Consider the following 437-nt stretch of genomic DNA (forward strand, 5'->3'; position numbering starts at 1 on the left):
ATGGATGCACTGGAAGTTCGATTGGTATTTCAACCACAAGTGGAACGTTCAAGGCGTACACGTGAACGAATGCTGTTGTTGGAGAACGGATCAGATGCCGATGAAAGGTTGGATGAAAGCGAAGGACTACCATCTTCAAAGCGTGCAAGGATTGATGAAGACGGCCTGATAGCTGAAGCTGTTCCCGCTTACGCTGTGAGTGTTGGTGAAGAATCGGGCTTGCCGACCACGTATGCGCAGGCAATGTCTAGTGACGAAGCAGATCAGTGGCAACAAGCGATGGATGCCGAATTACAGTCACATCACCAAAACAAAACATGGACACTCGTACCAAGAGAATCAATTGGACGTACGATTGGATGCCGCTGGGTTTTTGCTAAAAAAACGTGACCAGAATGGATGTGTTGTGCGCTATAAAGCACGATTGGTGGCTAAAG

The 437-nt window shown here is 47.8% G+C and overlaps 1 protein-coding gene across 1 annotated transcript in view; it reads left to right on the forward strand.

Moving 5' to 3' along the window:
• Positions 1–437, forward strand: part of PHALS_02936 (rna-dependent dna polymerase) — a gene marked incomplete at both ends in the record, with an annotated part of 823 nt that continues 386 nt past the window's right edge. Inside the window, 2 exons of the mRNA XM_024717403.1 lie at positions 1–349; positions 420–437. The exon at positions 420–437 is cut by the window's right edge and continues 386 nt beyond it. Coding sequence (XP_024582905.1) covers positions 1–349; positions 420–437 — 367 coding nt within the window. The remainder of the gene's footprint in view (positions 350–419) is intronic.

This window comes from Plasmopara halstedii, assembly GCF_900000015.1.
Source record: "Plasmopara halstedii genome assembly, contig: Scaffold_2061, whole genome shotgun sequence".
NCBI lineage: Eukaryota > Oomycota > Peronosporomycetes > Peronosporales > Peronosporaceae > Plasmopara > Plasmopara halstedii.